Consider the following 25,133-nt stretch of genomic DNA (forward strand, 5'->3'; position numbering starts at 1 on the left):
CTTAGCCCATGGGTTCCTGCCAGATGTTGAGTTTTCTGAAGGCTATTTCAGCTAAAGCTTAGGCATAACAATGTCCCCAGACTGATTCATCTAGAACATTCTTGTCCAAAAGGGGGTGGGGGGTTGACCAGCCATTTAACTCATCTGTTAACCTCAGGATATGTGGTGAAAAGGCTATTAGAACCCAAGCGTGGCATGTGCATCCTCAGTGGTATTTGTTACTGTGCACTGCCAGCTGGGTGGACCTCCTGTTAACCGCCTTTCCCTGAGTCCTGGGACCATGCTGGATATGGCCCAGTATAAGGTGATGTCAAGAGTGCTACATGGACAGACAGACCTGGGGTTGGATCCCAGCTTTGCTCCTTCCTAGCTGTGTGGCTTTGAGCATGGCACTGCCTCTGTTTAGGTCTGTTTCTCATCGGTAACATGGGGCTAACAATTCAGAGTTGTGATGGCAACCACCATGGCAAGATAGATGAAGAGGCTTTGGAAATGATTGTCTTATGGGTTTCTGAGACTGGAGTGTTCAAATACCTTTTTTCTTTGGAGCCACCTAGAGCCATCTTGAAACACACACACACCCAACTCCAGGAAATGGAAAATTCTAATGGCTCAAAGGGAGAAGAAAGGAGGTGGAATCTGCCTTTGGTGGAGTTTGCAGGATTTTTGAGACCTCACTTGGGCCACTTGGACTCGTGGGAGTAATTCCTCCCTTCCCCTTTCCATCAATCTCTCCCGAGCCTCTCTTTTATGCTCATCACTCTGTGCCATGATCTGGTTTACGTACTCATTTGTTAAGTGTCTGTCTCCTCCATCAGAATGCCAGCTGCATGAGACTAGGCAATGTGTCTTCATTCCCCACTGCACACTCAAAGCCCAACACGTTGCCTGTGACTGAAGGAACTCATTAAGTGTTTGTTGAATGAATGAATGACCTGAATTTCATGCACTGCCCAGGGCTGCAGTTTTTTCTCTTCAAATTTTCTTCTTGACCCTCAGACCATGTTCATCCATTCATTTTGTTAATAGTATTTATGAAGCATCTACTCTGAACCAGCTACTGTACTAGGCACTAGGTTTGGAGCAGTGAACAAACCAGACGTGGCCCCTGTATTCACTTCCTATTGTTGCTGTAACAAATGACCACATACTTAGTGGCTTAAAAGCACACAGATTTATTATCTTACGGTTCTAGAGGCCAGATGTCCAAAACGGGCTTCACTGGGTTAAAAACCAAGATGTCAACAGGGTTGGTTTATTCTGGAAGGTCTCAGGGAGAATCCATCTCCTTGCCTTTTCCCAGCATCTAGGGGCTGCCCACATTACTTTGCCTGTGGCCCCTCCTCATTCTGGCCTCTGCTTCCTTGATCACATCTCCTTCTCTGACCCTGCCTCCCTCTTCTGAGGACCCTTGTGATGACATCGAGCCCACCCAGATGATCTAGGATAATCTCCCCACCTCAAGATCCTTAAGTAATCTCATCCAAAGAGTCCCTTGTGCCATGTAATGAAATGGATTCACAGTTTCCAGGGATTAGGACCTGGACATGCTGTGGGGGTAGAGGCAGGCATTATTCTGCCTACAACAGCTGCAGTTCTCATGAAAAGTATAGCTTAGTGAGAAAGAAAGGTGTTAACCAAATAAACATATGCATGAAAACAGGATTATAGATTGAGATGAAGGCTGTGATGGCTAAGAGTCTTTGCAAGAGTCCTTGAGCAAATGCAAGAGAACAGATTTAGGTTGGAGGGTCACTGGATGGCTGAGTTCTGCAGGTGGGGGAAGTAAGGCAAAGGCCCAGTCACAAGAAGGGGCCCAAGTGCCATAAACAAGGGAAAATGGCCTCCAGAGAGACTCAGGGCTGCAGGGTCTGGGCCTAGCAGTATTTTAGATTTTATGTGAGACTCCATGGGATGCAGTTGAAAGGTTTAGGCAGAGAACAACTTGACCTTTCTTCCTTCCTTCTAGAAGACCACTCTGGCTGCCGTCTTGGGAGGCTTCAGGGTAGGCATGAGGGCTCCAGAGGGGAGGCTCCTTCAAAGTGGCCTGCTTGTCTCTTTGACTTCGTCTGCAACCTCCCAGGTCCTGAGTCATCTTGGATGCCAGAAAGCCAGGAGCCACTCGGCTCTCCTGAGCAGCCCACTCAAGGTCACCAGCTGTTCTTTAGAGCCACTTCTTGATGGTGTCTGTCATCAGCAGGAAGAACAGGTCTCCCAAACAATGTCTTTCCTCCTCTTCTGGCCACGTGTTTCCCTTTCAGTCACCAGGAACGAGTTGTTCCATGGCACATGGGGAGGAGTCAAGGAGGGCGTTGGCTTCGGGTGTGGAGGCATTTGCTGGTGTCCCGTTGCCTGACACCTGTCCCTTCTCGGACTCTCTGAAGCTGCTCCCACTCTCCATTGCCCAACAAGAACATAGCTGTCAGCGAACGTTTTCTACAGACACTGAATCCCCCATCACTGTCAGAGCTGGGGAGGGAAAAGATCAGCTAAGCCTCTTGAAAGTCTCGGGTATTTTTTCCTGTTTTAATTTTAGCCCCTTGTTGACTAATAAAATAGTTGCGTGCAATGAAAAACTCATGTTATCTAACAGTAAAACGGTCTTTGAAATCATGGAGGGTGCTTTTCTTTTAAAGCTTTGCTCTGTGACCTCGAATAAGTTGCTTCTTGCCCTGGACATCCCATTTTCCAGAATCAAAAATGCATCCATCTGGACTCCAACTATTTGATACAATCTGGAATTGGACTCTAAGCCCAAGGTTTTTGCTGTTTTGTCTATGATAAAGAGAGTTGATTAATTCAACAAATGTATGTTGCATGCCGACTGGTGCAAGGCACAGAACCAGGAGTTTGAGGTCCTGAGATAGTAGGACTTACTCCGTATCCTGAAGGAATCTATCAGTAAATTTCAGCCTGAGGGAGAGTGTTCCGTCTGCTTCCCCAAGGCAAAACATTTAGTTAGCACTTGGAACTATGTGATTGTCTCTTAGTTATAAATCATTCTTGTCTATTAGTTAAGAGAGTTTAGAAATGTGTTTATTTATCTCAAAGCTAATACTAATTCAGCACCTTGAATACACTTTTATCTTGTAGTGATGGTCCTTGCCCTTTGAGGAAGGGACTGTTATTATCTTCATTTTACACGTATGGGCAGTGAGACTTGGAGTCTCCACAAATAGCCAAAGGCAGAACAAATATTTGACCATATAGGATCAGCTTCTAGACTCTAGGCTCTGAGCTACTGTGCTAATATTTGATAAAACAATTCCAGTGGTGGCTTGTCCCTGAATGTCACCCAATTGCTTCTGGAAGTGGATTCACCAATACAGACTCATCTGACTATATCCCTGCCCTCTTCATTTACTTGAGGACACAAAGCTCTGTGTCCCCTGCCCCCAACACCCCTTGACCCCCTATTCCAGGCACTGTTCCCCAATGAAGTAGTAGCATGTTAGAAACTTTTAAGTGTCCAAGACTCCTGGCCTCTGGCGAGTAGATTAGAAGTAAAAGGAATTGTCAGGGAACCAGCAGTGAAGTTCAGAAAATCTATTTTATGTAACTTTTTCCTAAATACAGAAGTTAATTCATACTTGTGGTAGGTAGAATAATTCCCAAAAGATGTCCATGTCTTGATCTCAGAATCTGGGAAGATGCTGCTTTAAAGGACAGTAGGAACTTTGCAGATGTAATTAAGTTATGGATCTTGAGATGAGACGATTATCTTAGCTTATCTGGGAAGTCCTTAAATATAATCACAAAAGTCCTTATCAGAGGGAAGCAAGAAGGTCAAAGGCAGAAGAAGGAGATGGCACAACAGAAGCAGAGGTTGGAGTGATGGAGCCATGAGCCAACAAATGCAGGCAGCCTCAAACAACTGGAAAAGACAAGGAATAGATTTTCCTAGAGCCCTCAGAAGGAACTAAGCTTGATTTCAGCCCTGTAAGACTTATTTCAGACTTTTGTCCTCCGGAACTGTAGGAGGATACATTTGTGTTGTTTTACTAAGTTTGTAGTAATTTGTTACATCCACAAAAAAAAGAGAAAACTGATACGATGCTCATTGCAGAAAATTAGGAAAGTACAGAAAAAGCATAAAGGATTTTTTAAGCCACTGTAATCATTCTGCCAAAAGGGGGAAAAATTAATATTTTGGATTATGGCTTTGCAGACTTCTTCTGTGTGTGTGTGTGTAATTATGCATTTCACAAAAATGGTATTGTCAGAATGTCTGTTTGAGTTGGAGCAGCCTGATTTTAGGGAGTGTGAGATATCAGATGGGAGGGTTGGCATGGATGTTTAGAGTTCTGGTTTCTTTACACTTGTTTGCAGTCCTTTGTCTGCAGAAGTGTGGAAACTCTTGAAGGTGGGCAGAGAATGACTGTGTGGTGGCCGTAAGAGCTCAATTTGGCCCGTGAAGGGACGTCTCCTTGGGGACACTCACTCTGATGTTTTCTTTCTTTTGCAAGCATCCCACTACTACAAATACAAGCAGCAGTTCATCTTCCCAGGTGAGTTTCATGTGCGCTGGAAGCAGCCCCTTCTGAACAAGCCCTGCTGTGTTGCAGGAGTTGCTGGGATGAATGGAGGCAGATGTTGTAGGAGTGCCTAAGATCAAAGAGGGTGGTAGTAGAGCCATCACACCTCAGGATAATGGCTGAACATGGAAGTGGAGAAGAAAGAGTGGGAAGTCCTAAGGGCACAGTGGGACCCAAGGAGGTCCCAAGGCACCATGGAAAGGCCTGAGAGGGTGGAGTGCCATGGAACAATGGGCAAGGGTGAGGAGGGGTCTAGAGCCATGTGGCAGGGAAGAGATGGTCATAGGGTCCTGAGCTGGGCACTGAGAAGATGTGAAACCAAGGGGCCTTATCATACCAAAGGGAACCCAGGAGAAAGGAAGATTCAGAGATGATCAGTCAATGCTTCAGGCTGGATGCTTGAGGGTTCTGGCAGCCCCCTACTCAACAATGAGGAATTTTGTGGAGGATGTCATCCAGAACCCTGGTCCAGCTGAGCAGGTAGAGTCCAGGTGGTCCAGGAAAGGAGAAAGGAGTTTGGCCAAGGGCAGAGATCCAAGATCTGGTAAAAAATTAGCTACCCTGTCACCCAGGAATCAGGCCTTTGTGGGGGTTGTGGACTTCACATTTGTTTTCTGAATGTCCAATCTCTGGTTTTCAGATGTGGTGCCGGTGCCGGAGACGCCAACCCGGGCACCCCAGGTCATCCTGCATCCGGTGACCTCGAATCCAATGTAAGTGGGACAGAGATGTCTTCCCCCTTCTCTGAGATTCCCAGCCCTGGCCCTACAATCCACTCCGGTTCCCTATCTTCTTTCCTCCTCTTCCTGGAACTGATGGAGTTGGGGGCAGAGGGAGATGTACAAGGGGTCCAGTGAGACACAGGGAATAACTTAGGCAAAGAGAAAGAACGTAAGAGCTCAGGCAGAGAGAGGCAGTGCTGTTCCTCACGAGCAGCTATGCCTTGTGTCTCTGCCCCTGCCTGTCAAATGCATTTTCCAGGGGCTGGACTGTTTCCTAAGGGCCCATAACACCCCTATGATTAGGAAGACAGCTTTCCCCAGGCGATAGCTAGGGCTTAATGAAAGGGTAATTATTCCATGTCACTGAACATGGAATAACTTTTGAAAGTCTCATATAGGTTTATACCAGGAATCAGCAAACTATAGCCCGTGGGACAGATCCAACCTCCTGCTTGTTTTTATATAAAGTTTTATTGGAACACAGCATGCCTATTTGTTTACAATGTATTGTGCAGGGTTGCTTTCTCAGTATAACAGCGGAGTTAAGTAGTTGTAATAGAAACTGTAGGGCTTGCAAAGCCAAAAATATTTACTCTATGACCCTTTGCAGAAAGAAATTTGCTAACCTCTGGTTCATATTATTATAAAACTAGTATAAGCTAATTTTGGAAAATCTGGACTATTCATTAAAAAGGGAAAGGCAAAATAATCACTCATGATCTCACCACTGTTAGAACTTCTATGTGTGTTCTTTCCATTTATATTTTACATAGTTATGACCCACAAGATATGCAAGCAGTTACTATCCTGCTTTGTTATCTTTATGCTGAACATCACATTTTATGAATATTATTTTAGCCTCTCCATAGACATTGTTGGTTATTGGTTTTTGTTTGTTTATTTTTTGAGACAGAGTCTCACTCTCTCACCCAGGGCTGCAATGCAGTGGCACGATCACAGCTCACTGCAGCCTCAGCCTTCTGGGCTCAAGTGATCCTCCCAGCTCAGCCTCCCGAGTAGCTGGGATTACAGGTGTGTGCCACTACACCCAACAAATTTTTTATTTTCTTATTTTTGTAGAGACAGGGATTTGCCATGTTGCCTAGGCAGGTCTCAAACTCCTAGGTTCTAACGATCCTTCCACCTCAACCTCCCAAAGTGCTGGGATTATAGGCATGAGCCACCACACCTGTCCGACATTGTTTTTAATGGCTGTAAAATGACATATGATGTAGAATAATTTTCTTAACCATTTTCCTATTGCTGGATTTTACATTGCTTCCCATATTTCACTGTTGTAAATAATGCTGCAATGAACATCTTTGTGTGTAGCATCCTTTGGAAACAGACCCTCTTTCCAGGTGGTTTATTGCTTGTGCAGCAGAAGTGAAGGCACCTTGGCCGGGCGCAGTGGCTCACGCCTGTAATCCCAGCACGTTGGAAGGCCAAGGTGGGAGGATCACCTGAAGTCAGGAGTTGGAGACCATCCTGGCCAACCTGGTGAAACCCTGTCTCTACTAAAAATACAAACATTAGCCAGGAGTGGTGGCACACAACTATAATCCCAGCTACTCGGCTACTCGGGAGACTGAGGCAGGAGAATCGCTTGAACCCCAGAGGTGGAGGTTCAGTGAGGTGGGATCGTACCACTGCACTCCAGCTGGGCAACAGAGGGAGACTCTGTCTAAAGAAAAAAAAAGTAATAACCACAAAGTCACCTCCTTAACTTCTTTGGTTGTGATGGAAGCCTGGGGCTTGCTAGGATTTGATCAGTTTCCCGACTCACCTTTTGCCTACTTAGTTTTTCTTCTGGGTCCCCTAACTGCTTCATATTTTCTGACTGGTCTTAAGGACTTTATTAAAGACTTACATGGTACATCTCTGAAATCAAAGGAGTAGCAACTTGCCGGGGGATATGGTGCTGACATCTAGCTCCGGATCATTTCTCTGCTTCACATAAACCAATTCTACAATTTGTGCAAGATGAACTCCAGGTTATTAACTGACAGTCCAGAGGTACCAGCGAAAAACAGTCAATAGCTGCTTGCGATCTGCTTAAATGTGCGTGGAGTGATGGCAACTCTTTGCAGAGGGAAATAGTTGAATAGCCCTGGCTGCTGGAATCACACCTTGATGCAGAGAGGAGGGTGGCCTGTTTTGGTTTGGGGCATGAGGAGGGACTCCAGCTGCATTGTCCCAGCCAAGTCTCCCCCAGGGCATCAAGTTCCCAGCATGTCAGCTGTCATCGTGCAGGTTCATTCCACTTTCCCAGGCTGTGCTATGAATAATTGGTTAATACCATGGCAAATGCCACTTTGGGATTGACCTTTCTTTCTCCTTCTTTTAGTTCTTGTGGTCTTTCAGACTCTCTGTCACCAGGACCCCCTCCAGCAAGTGGATTGACTCTGTGGAGTCAGCCACTTCCTGCGATCTGAGGGTCAGGATACGGGAGGTTCCCCAAATGAGGAGGGGGAAGGGGGGATCTACTGGGGAAATAGGAAAGGAGGGGTGGGGTATTCATTGTGACTCTTTTTTCTCACCTGTCTCAGCTTTTCCATGCCTTCAACAGCCCCATTCTGTCTCCCTGCTGCACTTCAAAAACACATACACATCCTCAAGTCTAAACCCCGCAACATACCTCTAATGCACACTGTGCCCAACATCCATGACATGTCAAATGTCACATGCATTTGACAGTCCGCTCACACCTCTAATGCACACCCAATTATACCATCAGCATACAGCATCCCCCTCGACATCCTGTGTGTACACCCAACTCACATGCACACAAGAGAACCCTGCACAAAGCACAACCCATAATACCTATGCAGTGCTCACACAAACACCTTGTGACGCCCTGCCAGCATCTATACCCAAAATGTTTGCTTACTAAGACCAGAACTGCAGCTCACGAGCTTGTGAATGCATCACACACACACACACGCACACACTTGTGTCTTCCAGTTCAATATGGTCTTTTTATTTTCATTCCACACGTCCTCATTCCATGTGATTGGCAAGGCCTACCTCAAACATTGGGAACTTTTAAATACACTCAGTAATTCTCTCATCTTGGAATTCCCACCACACTCCATTTATCCAATTCATACCTAACTTTTGGCCTTGTTACTTTTAGCCTCTCTGCATAGTATCTACATACTGGCTTTAGTTCCTTCAGTAGGAACACAATATTCCTTAAGGTCAGAAGCCATGCCAGTTTCAATTCTATATCCCTCCAAGGGCCCAACACTGTTCTTGGCACACACATCTATTCAATAGTCGCATGAATGCATGAATGAATAGACAAACAAGAACATTGAGATCCTTCCAAGAAATTCCAAATTTGTGTGAACTTCGGAGATCTGATTAATTCTTTCCTGGCAAACATATAGAGCTCTGAGGACTGACTTGTCTACCCAGGGCGTTTAGGCCAGTTTATAAGAAAGCTGCTAGATTACTTGAAACCAGAGCAATGAATAAAAATGAGCCCTGAGCGGCCCAGAAAATCAACTTAAAACAAGCTCCTTGCACACTGTGTTTCGTGTGTGTGTGTAGCGAGGCTATGGATTATTTCAGACACACGTATTGAAATGAAATGTGAGATAAAGGCTTGGTGGTGAAGACTTCCCATCTGGGGATTCTTCATACAAAGCTAAACTCAATATACAGACCTACCTTTTCACCTAGGGATCACGTTTCTTTTTCTTTCTTTACAGCTTGGAAGGAAATCCATTACTTCAAATTGAAGTGGAGCCAACGTCGGAGGTGAGAATCAGAGAGCAGTGAAGTGACATTTTCCAGGGGCTGCCCAGAACTTGGCAAAGCCGACTGACGTTTTGAATGACACAGAGGGCTTGGGGTCGGATTGGGACTGTGGTGGCCCTGACCGATGGATGTTCTAACTCTGGGACATTTAGCAAGCGGTGGCCCCTCCTAGCACTGAGCCTAATGGGCCATTATATGGCATGCATCATGGAAAAGCCAGTTGTGCGGAAATTGTCAAGAGATTTGCATTCTTAGTTGAAAGATCAGCTCAGGGCCGGGTGACTACCGAGGGGGATGTGCCCTGCTGCCTTCAAAAGAATATGTGGGAGGAGGTGGGGGCCTCAGGGATGCCGAGCTTGGAAGTATTGAAAATGCGCTGGGGCTTCTTCCCACCTGCCTAAGCGGCTGCAGAAATACATAAAATGCCCTGGCTGGAAACCGTGGAGTCCTGGCCCCTCAGCTCTGCCACTGCACTGTGTCTTATACTGAAAGGAATCGAGTCAGGGCTTCCAAGGAAAATCGTGTTCTTTTCTGGGACTATCTTGGTTGTTGAAATATGATCCTGGGAGAAACTAATGTCTCCTGTATTGTTTCTCCTGAGTGTGCCAAGGGGGGCAGTTTGCTCAGGTATTCTGGGTCAGGAAGACCTGTAGCCACTCAAGAGGCCACCTTCTCAGGCTGTTTCATCAGGTCCCAGGGGCTCTGGGAATCCCTGCTGGCCCTGGCCCCTGCTGCTCCTACAATTCTGCAGGAGAATCCAAGAGGCAGTTCACCCCAAAGCACCCCTAGATATCATGCTGATAAGGTAGGTCCCTACGCCTTGAGCATTTAACTCTAGTGGTAGTCACGCCAAAGTATGCCTGAGTCATGTGGGTGTGCATGGCAAAAATGCAGATTCCTGGTCCTGGCCTGCTGATATTTTGATCCAATAGTGCTGGGTGGGGCCCAGGAATCTGCACTTTCTCGGGCCTCCCACTGGGTGTTTAATACAGGTGGTCAGTTCTGTACAAAGAACTTATCAGGCCTTCATCTAAAACCTCACACCGCCCCGGGGCAGATTTTCTTACCCCCACTTTACAATGAGGAAAGGCAGCCTCGGGGAAGTAAAGCAACTGGCTGAAGGTCACACAGAGGCCAGATTTCAGCTTGCTTTGTCTGATTGTTAAGCCCATACTATAACCCCTCACTCTCATGTCTCCTACCTTCCCAGCTGCTGTAGGAGCCTCAGACATCTAGCTTGTAGCTCTGACCTCTCCCAATTTTTGAATCATCAATTCCAAATTTCCTGGGGGAAGCAAAAGCTACTCCATGTTGGCAGTTGTCACGTGTTACATGCAGATGCACGGTGTACCCGTTGTTTTAGCCTGTCTAGCCTGTCAACTTTATCACATGCACATAAACAACCAAACCAAAAGACTATGGAAGATTAGGAAGGGCCTCGGATATTCAAGTCCAGAGACCTGGATCTTAGTCCCTCCTCTGTCTGGCTGCATGACCTGGAGTGAGTCACTTCCCAGGGCAACACATGGGACTTTCGGTGCTAAAACCAGGAAGATTCCAGCAAACTGGAATGGGTGATCCCCATAACACTTCTCTCTGAGCCTCAGTATCCCCCCATTTAGCACAAGAGAGGTGGATGATCGTGATCTCCCTTTCAGCACCTTCACTATAGTATGATTCTAGACCAGATTCTCCACCTGGGGAAACAGAGGGACGTGTGTCTGCACCAGCTCCAGATGCATGTAGAGATGTGGCCAGACCTACGCATGCACACGGGACCCAGCAGGACCATGAGGGAGGCTGGGGCAGTGGCAAACCCAATTCTGACCTCTCTCCCACTCCGGCCACAGAATGAAGAGGTCCACGATGAGGCCGAGGAGTCAGAGGATGACTTCGAGGAGATGAATCTGTCCCTCCTCTCGGCCCGGAGCTTCCCACGCAAGGCCAGCCAGACCAGCATCTTCCTTCAGGAGTGGGACATCCCCTTTGAGCAGCTGGAGATCGGTGAACTCATTGGAAAGGGCCGCTTTGGGCAAGTGTACCACGGCCGCTGGCACGGCGAGGTGGCCATCCGGCTGATTGACATTGAGAGGGACAACGAGGACCAGCTCAAGGCCTTCAAGCGGGAGGTGATGGCCTACAGGCAGACACGGCACGAGAATGTGGTGCTTTTCATGGGCGCCTGCATGAGCCCGCCTCACCTGGCCATCATCACCAGGTCAGTTCCACCTGGGCTCCCACCCAGGAATTGGCAAACCTCTGCTTCTGGCATGGTTGAGAAATGGTTTTCTGCTTACTTGACCACTCTGGTTAATAGACCATCTCCAGTTCTACCATGTACAGTTGACTTACATGGTTTAAGACTTAACAGTCCAGAAAATACTTAATTTATTTATTTGTTTTTTTAGAGGCAGGGTCTCCCTCTGTTGCCCAGGTTTAAATGCAGTGGTATGATCATAGCTCATTGCAGCCTTGAACTCCTGGACTCCAGAGATCCTTTCGCTTCAGCCTCCCAAGTAGCTGGCACTACAGGTGTGTGCCATCACACCTGGCTCATTTTTTAACTTTTTGGTAGAGATGAGGTCTCGCTATGTTGCCCAGGATGGTCTCAAACTTCTGGCCTCAAGCAATCCTCCTGCCTTGGCCTCCCAAGTGCCAGGATTGCAGGCCTGTAAGCCACCACGCCTAAACCCAGAAAATATTTTTAATGCTAAAACTCTTTAGCGAAACCAAAGAGTACTAAATGGAGAATCAGAAACATTGGGTCTTGCTCCCCCTGTATTCCAAGTATTTGTGTAACAGCTTCTCAAAGAGTCACTTTCTCCATATGTGAAATGAGTATATTCGACTAAATCAGGAATCAGCCAGCTTTTTCTGTAAGGGGCCCAATAGTAAATATTTTCAGCTTTGTGGGTTGTACAGTTTCTGTAGCAGCTACTCTGCTCAGCCACTGTAGTCTGAAAGCGGCTGTAGACAATCTGCAAATGAAATTGCAGAGCTGTGTTCCAATAAAAGTTCATTTACAAACCCAGGGAGTGGGCTGTATTTGGCCCATGGGCCATAGTCTGCAGACCCCTGATTAAGATTATTTTTCTTTTTGAGACAGAGTTTTACTCTTCTTGCCCAGGCTGGAGTGCAATGGTACGATCGCGGCTCACTGCAGCCTCCACCTCCCTGGTTCAAGCGATTCTCCTGCCTCAGCCTCCTGAGTAGCTGAGATTACAGGCATGCACCATCATGCCTGGCTACTTCAGTATTTTTAGTAGAGACAGGGTTTTGCCATGTTGGTCAGGCTGGTCTTGAACTCCTGACCTCAGGTGATCTGCCCGCCTTCGCCTCCCAAAGTGCTGGGATGACACGCATGAGCCAAGATTCTGATAACTATTATTCTGGTTTTCATGAAAGTTGCAGAGCACATTTGCAGTCTTTACCATTGTGGTTTGGAATATCCAGGATCTGTGGTCTTTGGGTACACAAAAGGGATAGTTCATAGAGAACTAACATTGTGAAAATGTTTCTTGAACTTTCTCAGATTTGCTCTCTGGCCTCTCCCAGAGGCTTGAGGCACTGGGGAAAAAAATAGCTTTGGTTTTGATGAAACAGTTGTGAAACAATCTTTTGGTTTGTTTTGAAACTCTGGCACTGGCTCCCCTGTAACATTAGGACTGGTCTCTGCAGTGGCATTCTTAGTATGACCTGTGATGCCAAGGGCCCGTTAGGAGCTCTCTCCTTCCTCTACTCAACTCAAGCAGTGAGACCCCAAATGCACAAGTCTTGCATCTTAGCAGGCCCAGAGCAGATGCTGTGGGCTCCGAGAAGAGCTGGTGTGTCTTCGATCTCCTCCCTTGTGAGACAAAACCTCCTTGAGTCCACTTATAAGAACTTGGTGATTGGTAGAAGGTGCATTATATTCGGTATCCATAGATGATGCAGATGGTGGGTTGACCGGAGTGACTCGTGCTTTGAATGGTAAGCGCTGGTGAAAGATTGGGGATCTAGGGATGGGCCTCCAAGCCTCCTTAAATCAGGGTAAAAATGGTAGTTCTCAACGCTGCACAAGGCAGAGAGGTGGCTCTGAAGAAATCAGCCCAGGTAATCTTCAGGGGCTGAGCTGTTCTGAGTGTAAGCTTTTGCTGAGTAACTACTCCACAACTTGGTGGTTTCTCTGTATCCTATGGACAGTTCTGGGCTTAGCCAGACTGAGTAGCTGGGCTCTTGTAGTTGGCTGTAGTCAGCTCTGGGTCAACAAGGGGATAGTCAGTCTTAGTTGCCCTCATTTGTGTGTCTGCTGGTTGGCAGACTGTCGGGGGATATCCCCAACAGCCTAGCTCAGGCTCATTCTCATGGCGGTCTCAGGTTTCCAAGTGCAGCGAGAGGTCAAGACCTACATCTGTTGGCCAAAGAAACTCCTATTCTCCCCTAGATTCAAGGCATGGAGACACAGCCTCTACTTTTGAATGGGAAGATCTGCAATATCCCGCTGCAAGGACGTGGCTGCAGGATGGGGACAATCTGTGGCTATTTTTGCAATCTACTACAGAGAGACCCTTAGCTCCCTTTCCTTCCCTTTCTTACCCAGTATATATCCTCATCTTTTAGCAGCAGTCGATAGCCTATTACTTGGGATACACAAGTCTGGTTGAAGGGTGGTCTTTTCCCCACCCCTGGCCTTCTCCATTGCTCCCATCTTAAGCTCTTACCCCATCTTTCTCTCTGGTCAGCTCCTCACCACCCTCCTGCCTCCCGGTTCAGCATTATCTATGGAGCCTAATCCCCGTGCCTCCCTCACCCCCTTCTCAAAGGCTAGCAAGTTGGAAATAGACAAACTCAGCAGCCATCCTTGAAAAACGAGTGGTCATTAAGAAAATGTGTTGCTCATCCTGCAAGCCAGCTGCATTTGCGGCCCTCTTCTATTATGTACAAAATTCTGAGCCCCCCTCCCCAAGCGCCATAACTGCCTACAGATTTCACAAATAGCCCAGCCTTTTCCTGGCACCACGATAAAGACTCTGCAGCTTTGGGACGTGTAATTGGTCTCTGCAGTGTTTTGGTATTTTGTGTGAGGATGCCAGATGAGCCCCAAAGAAGTGGCATTGATTCCATATTATTGTGTTGTTATATATTTATCTTAGGGAGGGCCTCTGTGCATCCCTCTCTCTGTTCAGTACTGTCCACTTGTTGGCTCTCCAGGTTTCTTATCTGCACGTTCAGTTTGAAACCAAATATTTGAGTAATTTGATTAATCACTTGCATTTGCACGATTGGCTGGCAGAGGTTGATGGTTGGACGATAGCCAACCAACTGGAACCATTTTTGGACCCTAGATTTATTTTACAGGGAACATAAGACCAGATAATTACCTGGCATATTCTGGATCAATTCACAATGGCACATTCTAGCCAATTACTTAGTAATTATCATCGAAGTTAACAAGTATTTCTAAGATTAGCTTCCTTGCAATGCAATATGTGTGACTCTTGGGGAATGAGTAATAACCAACTAGTTACCCAATTGCTATAGCCACAAATGCTATTAGCAGCAGGATTGCTAAATTGTTTCACAATTGGGTCATTATGGGATTATTGCAAAGCTATTGACAGTCTGCACAATCACTCATGTGAAAAACTCCAAGTGAAATCTGAAAGCCAATAGAGTTGAGTGAAAGTGTCTCTCACCCTTCTACCTTGCTATCTAGGGTTTCACAGGCCTCAGTTTCTCCTTCTGTAAAATGAGCAGGTGGAAGCAGATGTTTGTTGCAGTGTCCCGCCAACTCTGACAGTATTCTTTGCTTGTCTGATAACGAGCTGTGTTTGAGAAGCAGCTGGGAACAGGTCTGGAACGGAGCATCTCAAAGATGCTGTACCTGGACCTTCCTGCACCAGAGTCATAGGAGAGGAAAGTTGTAAAAATGCAGATTCCAGAAAAAAGACTGTGATGGTGGCAGGTGAGGACAAAGGGGAGAAGGTGAGGGTAGAGAAGCTGTCAGGAGCAAGACTGGAGAGAGCAGGGGTTCTCAACCCTGGTGGAGGAAGGGGAGCTTTTCATACAGTAACAGTGCCTGGCCCTGCCCCAGAGCAAAATCTCTCATCTTCAGCACTGCTGATATTTGGGGTCAGAAAAGGCTTTGTGGTGGGGGCTGTCCCATGCACTGTAGGATGTTTGGCAGCATCCCTAGCCTCTACTCACTAGATGCCAGTAGCACCAAGCCTCAAGTTGTGACAACCAAAAATGCCCCCAAGACACTGCACTGGCAAACCCTGTGTTATGAAGATCACCAAATTAGGGTTGCTGTTTTGGCAGTGGGTGAGGCTCTGAACCAGCAGAAGCCAAGCCATGCTAGGTGGCATGGCTGAGCCTTTTTGCTGAAATCGGTTCCCTGGTTGTGGGGTAGAACCAAGACAGAGCCCTCAAAAATAAACCAAAAAAGCCACAGATTCCAGCAGCTTTCAGCAAGTGCTTTTCTTCAGTCCAGGCATGATGAGGTTCTCCTGTTTATCCTTGTGCCTATTTTACAGGTGAGAAAACTGAGGTCAGAAAGGCAGGGGGAGCCCTTGCCCAAATCATAGAACAAATAACTGGCAGAACTGGGAATAAGCAAATGTTTCTCTGAATACTAGTCTAGTAGTAGTTTCCTTCTTTGCCAGTGACTGCCAAAGCTGGGTCAAGGGGAATGGGCTTCATCTGTGAGCACTTTTGTGGCACAGAGATTCTGCATGTTTGGTCATATCACAATCACCTGGAGAAACTGATAACAGTTCAGGGTGGAGGCCCATCCGACTTCGATTAGCTTGGACCGGTATCCTTTTTAGTAAGTGCCAGGGGATTTTGTTCACACCACAGTGTAAGAACCACTGGCTTATTATAACTGAGTTTCATTTGTGTAGCTTTGATCTTCTGGTGTTTATGTGCTTCTCCAATACCCTGTAAATTCCTGTGGCACCAGCATAACCATGCGCACACACACGTGCGCACACACGTGCGCACACACACACGTACGCACACACACACGTGCCGTGCGCACACACACACGTGCACACGCACACACGTGCGCGCGCACACACGCACTCGCTCCTCTTCCATATAAACCCTAAATTACACACCAATTCTCTTCTTTCTCTCCTGTTCTCTTTCCCACATCCCCTCAAAGAAATGCACATACTCTATCTTTCCCTGCAAAACTCATTCCACAAATACTAGCAACTCACAAAACTGCTGTGCAGAACTCACAGCACATACAGTCCCTCACAGAAGCCCCCACCTCACCCCCTTCCCCACTCCCCAGATAATTTTGTTGAACTCTAAAATTATTTAAATCTGTGCTTCTTATCATGGGGTTCCCTAACCAGCCTTACTTGCGAACTTGTTAGAAATGCTAATTCTCTCTCCCACCCTCCCCCGCTGAATCAGAACCTCTGCGGGTGTGTCCAGCAAGCTGGGTTTTAAGATGCCCTATATGGAATTCTGGTTCATGCTCAATTGTGAGACCTGCTTTAAAGAAAGCGGGTCCTTCTTCCCACCTGGAGCAAACTGCCTTTACGACTGCCAAGAGCTTCGGGCACACCTTGGAAACCTCTTCTCTCAGGCACTACTGAGAGGTGTGCAGCTGAGTCCACAATGGGTGAGGGCCTAGCGTGACCCAGTATCAGCACCTCCGGGGGCCTGAGAACCATCTGTTAGCTTCAGTGCTAGCACATTCCACTAACGTGCCTTCCGCAGACATTCATCGGACCCCGGCACAGTGCCAAACCACATGATAGACACTCAGAACACAGTGTCTACAGTTTGTACTGTGGCCTTTGCATTCCAGAAGAGACAGACAATAACAAGTTAAACAAACACATAAGATCATTAAAACACTGTAATAAGTGCTGCGAAGGCCACAGACAGGGCGGTCGATGGGTCAGAGTGATGGGAGGGCTACTTTGAAGAGGGGCTCAGAGCCGGCTTCATAGGGGAAGTGACATTTGAGCTAGGATCTAACGATGAAGAGGCGATGGCCATGCCAAGAGGCAGAGAAAGAGCAGTTCAGGTGGAAGAACTGCAGGTGCAAAGGCCCTGGGGTAGGCATGAGATTGGTACATTTGAGGAGCTATGGAAAGGGGCTGCAGAGGCCAGATAATTGCAAGGCTTTGAATGCCATAGAAAGGAATGTGACATTTATCCTAAGACAATGGGAAGCCCGCGTAAGGTTTTAAATGGAAGCTGCCCACACTACTCTGGGGGTTTCCTGATGGCCAAGATCCTACCTCCTCTTGCACTCAGCTGGTTGGTTCAATGTGTCAAAATGCATATGGGTTAGAATAGTGATGGCATCAAGGAAACCCAGCACCGAAGAGCACAAGCTGAGAGAAAAGGCTCTGGGGTATCCTGACTGTCACTTTGCCATTTCCACCTGTGTGGGGCTCTCAGGAATGATACCAGTGAATTTCATCAGGATCCTTTCCCAGCGACTGGGGTAGGATGGGGCGAGGTATTAGGGGCATGACCTAAACATCTCGTAATTGAGGGGCTCAAACTGCGTGCCCCCAGAAAAAAGAGGAAGGAAGAACTGGATTTCCCCATGCCCCCTAGGATGATTTTAAAATTTCTCATTTGGTGCATGTCACCAATCCCCTTGCTGGGTTCCCAGAGTCTGAGAGGCATCTTCTCAGTTATGTGAGGTTAACTGTTGCTGGATATTTCATGCATGCGGGCAACATCTCCTGGGGACAAAGTAGTAATGAAATCCCTTAGGGCCTCATTTGCACAGCATTTTAAATCCAGTAAATATCAGGAACTACTTACTAGATTATTTATTTCCAACTCCAAATCAGTTCCTGTTTTCCATGCTTTCAAATATAATAGCACTAAGCTGCTATATTTGACAGACAGACGCATGGAGAACCCTGCCTTCTGTTAAGATGGTAACGCAATACCTGGGTGAGATTTCAACTTGCTTTTTCTGTAACTCCTGTAGTTGTGGTCTGATTTTTGTTTCCCTTCAGGCCAGTTTGATTGTCCTAAATATAACATACAGGAGTTGGGGGGCCTGAGCACATGAAGATGCCGTCCCCATCATCGAGTGGAATCGGCTTCCTTTTATGTTCAAAAAGCTGAATCGCTTTCCCTTTATAAAGCACAGCTGAAAAGGTTTTTTGTCTGTGGCTGCCTTTAATTGTGCTGAAATGTAAAGCACCCTGGGACTTTTGTGAAGGAAGCTCTATAAATGTACAGCATCATTATCATTATTATTATCAGCATCATCTCATGTACATTGCATACGCCTGTGTAATCCATCCAGTGAGCAGCAGAGGATTTGCGTGGCTGAAGACCTCACCACTGGCCACCCCTTTCCTCGAATCTCAAAGATCCTGAATTAGCACGTGTGACATCTGTCATCACTTTAAAACATTGTGTATCTTATTACACAAGCGAATGACTTGTTTGCAATTGCAAATGCAGATCAGCAGAAAGAAGAAAATGAAATTCACCCATACTGCCTCCAGCCAGAGAGAATGACATTAACATCTTAGTGTATATCCGTCCAGGCATTTGTCCCAGAATGTGTGTAAATTCACACTTTGTATTGGTCAGGGTAATGGTAGCTGCTGTAACAAATAAGCCTTAAAACATGAAGTGGTTTAACACAATATAAGTTTATTTCTTGTTCATGTAATAGTCTAAGATGTAAGTTTTTGGATGGTAGGTGGCTTTTCTCCATGTATGGGGGGATCCAAACCCTGTCCATCTTTTGGATTTGCCTTCTTCTAAGCTATACAGTCCTCTGCCTCTAGCTGGGGAAAAAGGAAGGGGCATGGAACATCCTATGCCGGTGGGGGAGGGGTCTGTGAGCCTCCTACAAGTGGTACACATCACTTCACTTATGTGCCATTGGCTGGTGCTGAGTCCATTGTCTATACATAACTGCAAAGAAGGCTGGAAAATAGCTAACTGTATTTCCAGGAGGAAAACAGTGGGCTTATGAACAGCCAGGAGCTCTGAGACACACATTCATCTTTATGGATAGATCTTCTTCTACCATGAGCAATAGACTCACACCAGCAGCCCTGTTTCATGACTTGCTATATTCACTAAACAATATATGTATGGAACACTCCCCTTTGGCATTTGGGTCTATTGCAAATTTCTTCACTCCTGCTTGTCTTAGTTTCTCCACATATAGAATGGGGATAACATTTATCTCTTTTGCAAGATGGTGATAAGAATTAGAGATGTATATGAAAAGACTATAGCATAGTGCCTCCTGTGACTGGAATGCTCAATAACTTTTATCTCCTATAAAATGATGCTATAATAATATCATCCTATAAAATGATGTTATAATAAGAATGATATAATAACAACAACAATAATAATAATGGTAGCAGCAAATCGTAGAAGTCATGTATTTTCACTCAGGTGCCAAAACATCTTTGACATAACAAACAGCAAGTGTTTTGTGTTTATTATAATATCAAATGATAGGAGTCAGTGGCTGCAGTTTGATTACTTGGATTTGTGTCCCAGCTGTGCTTCTGGCTTGCACGCTGGCCAAGTTACTGAACCTCTCAGCTTTGAGCCATCAAGAGGGAAATCTTGAGTAGGGAGCTAGATATCCTGGTCTCAAGCTTGGACGAAAGGTTGGGACTAGAAATAACCATATATGAGTCATCTGCAAAGACGTGATGATGGAAGTCATGGACTTCTGCTGAAGCTGAGGTCATCTGGGGAAAAGAGGAGGGTTGCCTGAGGATGAAGCCCAGAGCACCTGAAGCCTGGAACACCTGCAGCGTTGTGGCCCAGTTGAGATGGCAGATTCTGCAAGGGGACCGAGGAGAAGTGGCTGGATGGTGGAGGCAACCAGAGAAGCATGAAGTCAGAAAGCCAACCCAAAATGGTTCCACTGTGCAGCTTCCCCCAGCTCTGTCTCTTCTTATTTCATCGCTGTGTTTTATTTTATTTTTGAGACAGAGTCTCGGTCTGTCACCCAGGCTGGAGTGCAGTGGCACAATCTCAGCTCACTGCATCCTGTGCCTCCTGGATTCAAGCAATTCTCTTGCCTCAGCCTCCCCTGTAGCTGGAATTACAGGCATGTGCCACCTCGCCCAACTAATTTTTGTGTTTTTAGTAGAGACGGAGTTTCACCATGTTGGCCAGCCTTGTCTCGAACTGCTGACCTCAAGTGATCTGCCTGCCTCAGCCTCCCAAAGTGCTGGGATGACAGGCATGAACCACCGTGCCTGGCCCGCATTTTATTCTCATCAGGCTTCTCAACATAAGATAATAATTATTTTACTCTTCTATGTTTGCTCACTTACTTTTTCCCCTGCATCCCCTCCCCCACCTTAGAACATAAGCCCCAGGAAAGTAAGGATCTCAGCTATTTGACTCACCTCTGTATCCCCAGCCCCCAAAATACTACGTCCTCCATACATACTTGTTGAATGGATGAATACGTTTACAAAAATACATTCACATGCATTAGCACAATCTACTCCTCTAGGCAAGTGTAGCAGCAGACAATGAATGGTGCTATTTACTTAGAATCACTGAGAAATGAGTAGACTTAAGGAAAATATAGTACGCACTGGAGGGATGACTATAGGATGTGGGAGAAGTAACAGTGATGAAAAGAAAAGAGATGCCAAGTATGTGATGTAAGTTATAACAATGCAATAAAGGAGTATTTGCCCCACTCACTTACTGTGTATAGGGTGCCGTGCCTGATGATGGGAATAGAGAGAGGAACGCATGATGTCTGCCCTTCATGGAGCTCACAGACAAGGAAATTAACTGGATGATTCTCAACGGTGTTGTGATCTCTGCGATAAGATCCTAGGGGTACACAGGGACCTGGAACCCGCCCCTTATCCAACCAAGTAATTAGGCAGATGGACAAGAAGGGAGTGACATTCCTAATGGAGGGGACAGCATATGCAGAGGCTTAGAGATAGGAGTTAGCAAGTCCAGGGAAGGGGCAAGAGCTGGAATAGAGGATATATATGGGGAGTAGCAAGAAATATGAAACTAGAGAGATCTGACCAGGCGCAGTGGCTCACACCTGTAATTGCAGCACTTTGGGAAGCCAAGGTGGGAAGATCTCTTGAGCCCAGGAGTTCAAGACCAGCCTGGGCAACATAGGGACACCCCATCTCTACAAAAATTACAAAAACTCGCCAGATGTGATGGTGTGCTCCTGTAGTACCAGCTACTTGGGAGGCTGAGACAGAAGGATCACTTGATCCCGGGAGGCTGAGGCTGCAGTGAGAGAGCCATGATCATACCACTGCACTCCAGCTTGGGCAACAGAGTGAAACCCTGTCTCAAAAAACCCCAATAGATACTCCCAAAAAAACAGAGAGAGAGAGGAGAGAGGAGAGGAGGATGAGAAGAGAGAGAGAAACCAGAGAGATCTTTTTTTTTTTTTTTTTTGGGAAGAAGAAGGAGGTCTTGGCCTCTGTTCCAGGCTGGAGTGCAGTGACCAGATCTCAGCTCACTTGCCAACTCCACCTCCCGGGTTTACGCCATTCTCCTGCCTCAGCCTCCCGAGTAGCTGGGACTACAGGCGCCTGCCACCTCGCCTGGCTAGTTTTCTTCGTATTTTAGTAGAGACGGGGTTTCACCGTGTTAGCCAGGATGGTCTCAATCTCCTGACCTCGTGATCCGCCCGTCTCGGCCTCCCAAAGTGCTGGGATTACAGGCTTGAGCCACCGCGCCCGGCCGAGAGATCTTAAAGTACCTTTCAAGGCAGGCTGAGGAACTTGAACCTTTCTCCTAAAGGCAGTCAGGGGAGCCACTCAGGTATTAAACTAGAGGAGGGACACAGTCTGGTTTGCATTGTATAAAGACTACTTTGGGGCATTCCCTCTTCTTAAGAGAGCTTGCAGTAGGGTTGTAGATGTATTCCCCTCCTCCAAAAATGGTGTGGACAGTTAGTGTTGCTCCTAATAAGATATTAGCAGGAACAAATGCAGGCTTTAATGCCCTAGGTTCTAAGAGATTTTTGGCATGCCTCCCTTAGGGGAAAGCAACAGGGAGTTGGCAGGCCTTTGGAAACGAAGGCATTTTCAACAGCTTTCACTATTTACCAACGTTAAAAATAGCCAGCTGCATTTGCATGTTTTGAAGGCAAGTGTGGGCAACATCGGGCCCTTAACATGTGTTCCAGAAAGCAAAGGGACGGTTTCCTCTGTACTGCCAGCAGGCAGTGGTTAAACAAAGATTTGGGAGCATGGGGACAGTGTTACATAGGGAGACAACTTTGTAATTAACCAGTCTCTGAAATAGGTACCATGCAATCCATTTCCTTGTCTGTAAATGGGGGAATTGAACGGTACCTACTTCAAGGAATCACGAAAGGGATTCAAAAGACAGAAAAACCAGTAATGCATGCCAGTTGGTCAGATTGCAGGGAATCAGCTTTTAATTATGATTCTGCCCAAGGTCATAAGCTAGGAAGAGACTGTCTGATTCATACTGAAGCTTGTATCCAACCACCCTCTTTCCCTTTCCCTTCCTAGCTTTCCCTTCCTAGCTGTGCCTGAGTCCACCCCACTTTCTTAAGCCCCACGGACACCTTAGGAACTCCCCACTGCTGGGTCCCATTCCCTGGGGAGGACAACAACTGACCTACCTCCAAATCAGGTTCACTGTCCAAACCACCAAACCTGCCTGGCTTGTGACTTGTTGAGTTGGCAGCAGGCACAGATTGAAACCCTGCCTCTTGTTCCTTTCCCTCCCTTTCCTCAGCGGCAGATGCTGGGTTGGTGAGGGTGGGCAGAGCAAAATCAGTGTGTCTGCACTGTTCAGAAACTTGCTGGGCCCCAGGCTTTGGTTTGATGTATTCCCAGCCTGGCTCCAGTTGCTTGGTCACTGCTCAACTTTGGCCTTGTCCCCTGCCTGATCATGTTTAAGATAATTAAGTCCATAAATCAAATAATAAATAGATATTGACTCCTTGTCATGGAGTATATCAGGATTGATTGACCACTGGGAATACTGCTTTCCTCAATCAATGGGGAGCTGTGAGGATAAATAAATCTTGATAATGACTGGCAAGAGGAAAATCAATAGATGTATTAATATATGCATTGAGAGCATATATCTTTGTGAAATAAGAATTTGTTTGGCAGAAGAGGGGAACAAGATGGAGGGAGGACAGAGAGACAGAATGACTCAGTATCCCCAGACTCAAACACAGCACCTGCACAAAGTAGGTGCTCACTGATTTTTTTTTTTTTTTGGTGGGGGGCTGGGCAGTGAACTACAGAAATCCTAGGAGAGATTTTCCTCCAAGAGAAACTGTATTTAGTGTTTCCTTTTTTGTGTTGTCTAGATGTCCAGTGCCCAGAAATCCCTTCTGCCTATGGGCAGCAAGGTTCTGTTAATGTTTGGCCTTCTGGTGTCACTGGAAGAAAATAGAAGAGGGAAAGGTGGGACATGATGGCAGGTTGGAACCAGGCTACTGAAGTTAGGCTCAGGGAGCAAAATCAAGAGACTTTGGTTGGGGATGTTGAATGTGAGGTGCCTCCAAGTCTAAGTCTATTAAGAGGTGATGTTAAGTAGACATTTAGATATCTCACTGTTCAGAGGTGAGTTCTAGACTGGAGATATTAGCCTGGGAGCCATCCATGCTGGGTGGAATTAGAAAGCATGGGTATTAGAAGGTATTAGAAGACATGGATTTCACACTGAAACGTGCATCAGAAGCTCATGGAGGGCTTTTGAAAACACAGATTACTGGATCCTACCCCCAGAGTTTCTCATTCAGTAGGTCTGGGAGGGGCCTGGGAATGTGCATTTTAACAATGTTTAACAGTCATCCCAGGTGATACGGGTGCTGCAGTTCTGGGGACCCCACTTTGAGAACCAGAAGCTTAGTGGGGGGAAAGAAGAAGCTGAGAAGAGAAGAGGACAGAGCATTCCTGCAAGGAAGACTGATAGGAACCAGAGAATTGAGGAAAACCAGGAGAGGGTATTATCATGGAAGCTTGGGACACTCATTGTCCAGCAAAGGGGTGGTCAGCAGCTTAGAGGCTGGTGTTGCAAGGACAAATGGGATGCAACTAGAAAAGTGTCCCTCAGAATTCTTGCAGCCTTAACATCTTGTTAGGCTGTGGTTTTATCACTGCATGCAGACTTCCTTTATCCACCTGCCCAGTGACATTTGACAGCTCAACCTGTAATTTGACAATTCAACCTGTAATTGCGTACCATGTACATTTCCAGCGTAGGGCTAGGGTTCCGTTGGGAGTAAAGCTCTTCACCCTCTGAACCAGGTTAGTGGGACTATTTCAGTCATCAGAGTCATTGGAGGGATCAAGGACAGAACTAGAAGATCCTTTCCCAGCAACAGTTCGCAGCAGGAAAGAGCTAAAATTCACCAGAATGGCAGTGTGGGGTCGCTGAGACAGGAAATGCATTGACTTCCAGGAGACATGTCCTCTCTGGGGACTGAGCAGTATTGTTTTCCAAACGAATCATTGATGTTTGCCACCACTGTCCTTTAAAAATAAGGAAGGGAAGTTGGTCACTTGGGTGAATCATTTTTAATATGAAAGAGGGCTTCCTTGTGAAATGGCACTTGGATATTTATAAAAGGGAACAGATTCATTGAGCAACAGATTCATTGTGCACACTAAGCACTGTGCTAAGGACTTTGTAGATACTGCTTTTTAAAATCGTTATCCCTGTTTTACAGATGAGAAAGCTGGGGATTAGAGAGGTAAGGTGGCTCGTCCAAAGACATATAACTGGTGTCAGGCTAAGCCAGGGCATAACCTTGACCTCTGATTTCAGAGCTTGAGTCCTAACCCTGCCAGGCTGTACTGTGTTATCTTAAAGAATGCATAGGCCGGGCGCGGTGGCTCAAGCCTGTAATCCCAGCACTTTGGGAGGCCGAGATGGGTGGATCACGAGGTCAGGAGATCGAGACCATCCTGGCTAACACGGTGAAACCCTGTCTCTACTAAAAATACAAAAAACTAGCCGGGCGAGGTGGCGGGCGCCTGTAGTCCCAGCTACTAGGGAGGCTGAGGCAGGAGAATGGCGTGAACCCGGGAGGCGGAGCTTGCAGTGAGCCGAGATTGTGCAACTCCACTCAAGTCTGGGCGTCAGGCCGGGGCACCACCTC

The 25,133-nt window shown here is 46.6% G+C and overlaps 1 protein-coding gene across 3 annotated transcripts in view; it reads left to right on the forward strand.

The window, feature by feature from the left end:
• The window catches only part of KSR2 (kinase suppressor of ras 2), a 516,345-nt gene that overhangs the window by 437,167 nt on the left and 54,045 nt on the right, over positions 1-25,133 (forward strand). For all 3 annotated transcript variants that reach the window (XM_017887889.1, XM_017887888.1, XM_017887887.1), the window contains 4 exons: positions 4,467-4,508; positions 5,176-5,248; positions 8,974-9,022; positions 10,873-11,240. In XM_017887889.1, coding sequence (XP_017743378.1) covers positions 4,467-4,508; positions 5,176-5,248; positions 8,974-9,022; positions 10,873-11,240 — 532 coding nt within the window. The remainder of the gene's footprint in view (positions 1-4,466; positions 4,509-5,175; positions 5,249-8,973; positions 9,023-10,872; positions 11,241-25,133) is intronic.

Source organism: Rhinopithecus bieti, unplaced genomic scaffold, assembly GCF_001698545.2.
Source record: "Rhinopithecus bieti isolate Rb0 unplaced genomic scaffold, ASM169854v2 scaffold_17010, whole genome shotgun sequence".
In the NCBI taxonomy this organism is placed as follows: Eukaryota; Metazoa; Chordata; class Mammalia; order Primates; family Cercopithecidae; genus Rhinopithecus; species Rhinopithecus bieti.